The 2,500-nt window shown below is 44.4% G+C and overlaps 1 protein-coding gene across 1 annotated transcript in view; it reads right to left on the reverse strand.

Moving 5' to 3' along the window:
- LOC116512913 (placenta-specific gene 8 protein-like) overlaps positions 1 to 2,245 on the reverse strand; it is an 11,603-nt gene extending 9,358 nt beyond the window's left edge. The window contains exon 1 of the mRNA XM_032223607.1: positions 1,990 to 2,245. Coding sequence (XP_032079498.1) covers positions 1,990 to 2,092 — 103 coding nt within the window. The 5' untranslated portion in view covers positions 2,093 to 2,245. The remainder of the gene's footprint in view (positions 1 to 1,989) is intronic.
- Between the last annotated feature and the right edge of the window lie 255 nt (positions 2,246 to 2,500).

Genomic DNA, 2,500 nt, shown 5'->3' on the forward strand with positions numbered 1-2,500 from the left:
AGGAAATAAAAGAGGAGCGAAAGGGGAGTGGAGTTTGCAGGAGACAATTAGTTTGCTTAATTGGTTTGTGATTCTCTGAGACTCCTTGTCAAGTTTTGCAGATCTCGGCCTGGCAGCTCTCCAAGCCAGATAAGGTCTGTGACTGTAAATCCTCCCTTGAAAGACTTTGCTGGATGTGAATGAGCAGAATTCACAGTCAATTAATAAAAGGGGTTTTTGTCGGGACCAGGAGTTTGCTTCGTGGTTTGGGGAAGCCGAGGTTAGAACATTACCCATCTTGGAAGGATGGAAAGCTGAGTCAACTTTGAGCCTGGTGAGATTCAAACTGCCAAATTGCAGGCAACTGGCAGTTAGCAGAAGTAGCCTGCAGTACTGCACTCTAACCACTGTGCCACATGGCTCAAAGGAAAGCTGCTCTGCTTGTTCTTAAGAACAGAATTCTCCAAGCTGGTGTGTTCCAGAAGGGTGGGGATTACAAAATATGTAGACACGGCTAATAGCTCTGGCCGTGATGTCTCAGAATTGGAAGTTGTCATCCCCACCCTTCCGGAAGACTCAACGTTGCAGAAGCCATTTAGGGAAGCCTATTTAAAGGAACAATAAACTTTCATAATAGCCTCCTGTGAACCAGAAATTTCCAACTGCATTGGGCCACCGTTTTCTAGATCAACAAGGTGTACATGACTTAAAGCTCTTGCTTATTCATATCTGGAATTATTACATGTTAGCCGAAGGTGTGTCTCTCTAATGGGTGTGTTGCTTCAGAATTCTTACATTGCAATCACCCAGGAGAAGATTTTGTAAGGAGGTATCATCCCACACTTCTTCATCAGCAGGATGGACACTGTGTCCTTCTTACATGGGGACTAGGGAATTCTGAGAATTACTGCATTTTTCAGATTATAAGATGCACTGACTATAAGACATACCTAAATTTAGAAGAGGAAAACAAAACTCCATGAGCCCCATTTTCAGCCTTTTTTTGGGAGGGGGGCTTTATTCAGACATTTCCCAGCCTTTTTTTCTACCCATTTTTGATGCTTTTTAAGCCCTTTTTTGATGCTTTTTTGGCCTGTTTTGGGGGCTTTTCTTCAACCCATTTTTGAGGGGCGGGGTTCCAGCCCATTTTTGAGGCTTTTTAAAGCCCATTTTCAAGGCTTTTTTCCAAATGAGAGGAAAGGACTCGCTGGAAAAGACCTTGGTGTTGGGAAAGATGGAAAGCCCATTTTTGAGGCTTTTTTCAGCCCATTGAGGCTTTGGGGGTCCATTTTTAGGCTTTGCCCCGTTTTTTAGGCTTTTGGGGGCCATTTTGGGGGAAAAATGGGCCGAAAAAAAGCCTCAAAAACAGGCCAAAGAAAGCCTTAAAAATGGGCCAAAAAGGCCGGAAAAAGGCCGAAAAAAGCCCCCCCCAAAGCCCCCAAAATAGACCAAAAAATCGCCTGTGGGTGGGCAAAGTTTTGGCTATATTCGTTCTATAAGATGCACAGAAATTTTCACCCCCTTTTGGGAGACAAAAAAAGTGCATCTTATATTAGTCCAAAAAATACGGTAAGTTCACACATCTTAAAGTTTCCAAAGTGGAGAAACAGTGAGAGAAGAAGATGGATAGATTCGGTGGCTATGAGTATGTTGTTGGAAGGACCTAGTTGAGGGGTGTCAAACTCTCATCACGTGACGTATCGGGACTTTCCCCCTCTTCGCTAAACCGGGCGGGGCTAGGACCGGCATGTGACGCATCTGGCCCGCAGGCCGTGAGTTTGATACCCCTGACCTAGTTGGAGATGGTTTGCCTGGGAGAAAATCTATTTATGTGGCTGCTAAGGACTGACACTCCCTTAATGATACCTAATTAATCAATTTAACTTGTTCTGAATTTCTGATTCCATCCCACGTTGATAGGAAGCGAGTGCAGAAAGTCTTTGCTCACAGCTGGATCAACATTCAAAGGAAGAACAAGGATACAACTCCATCACGCAAGGATTCACTCACAGATGTTGCAGTCATCGCCGCAGTCACAGAGTTCAGTCTGCCACTCAAAACTCCTTGTGGTACTGTGACATTGTGGTTGAGTGACAATAGGGGACAACTCCATTGCACCGCTTGTGGCGAGGTGCTCCAATCTAGTGGGAAAAAGTAAACACCCATTAAAGATTTGCCAAAATGCCTCTTTCAACCCAGATTTTCTGAATAAACTTCGTAGCTAGGATAGGGATGACCAACTTGATGTCCCAGGATTGAAAACTCGCCTCTGAGACCTTTATTTGTGGTTAGTTTGATCTGGGGCTCTAAATGAGGTATGCTCCTTTTGAAGGAGTCAATATGCAATTTGGGAATTCTATTCTATTCTATTCTCTTTCTTTTCTCTTCCCTCTCCTCTCTTCTCTTCTTTCCTCTCTTCTTCTCTCTTCTTCTCTCTCCTCTCCCCTTCCCTCCCTTCTCTGTCCTCTCTTCTCTCTTCTCTTCTCTTTTCTCCTCTCCCCTTCCCTCCCTTCTCTTCTCT

This window comes from Thamnophis elegans, chromosome 9 (genome assembly GCF_009769535.1).
Source record: "Thamnophis elegans isolate rThaEle1 chromosome 9, rThaEle1.pri, whole genome shotgun sequence".
Lineage (NCBI taxonomy): Eukaryota > Metazoa > Chordata > Lepidosauria > Squamata > Colubridae > Thamnophis > Thamnophis elegans.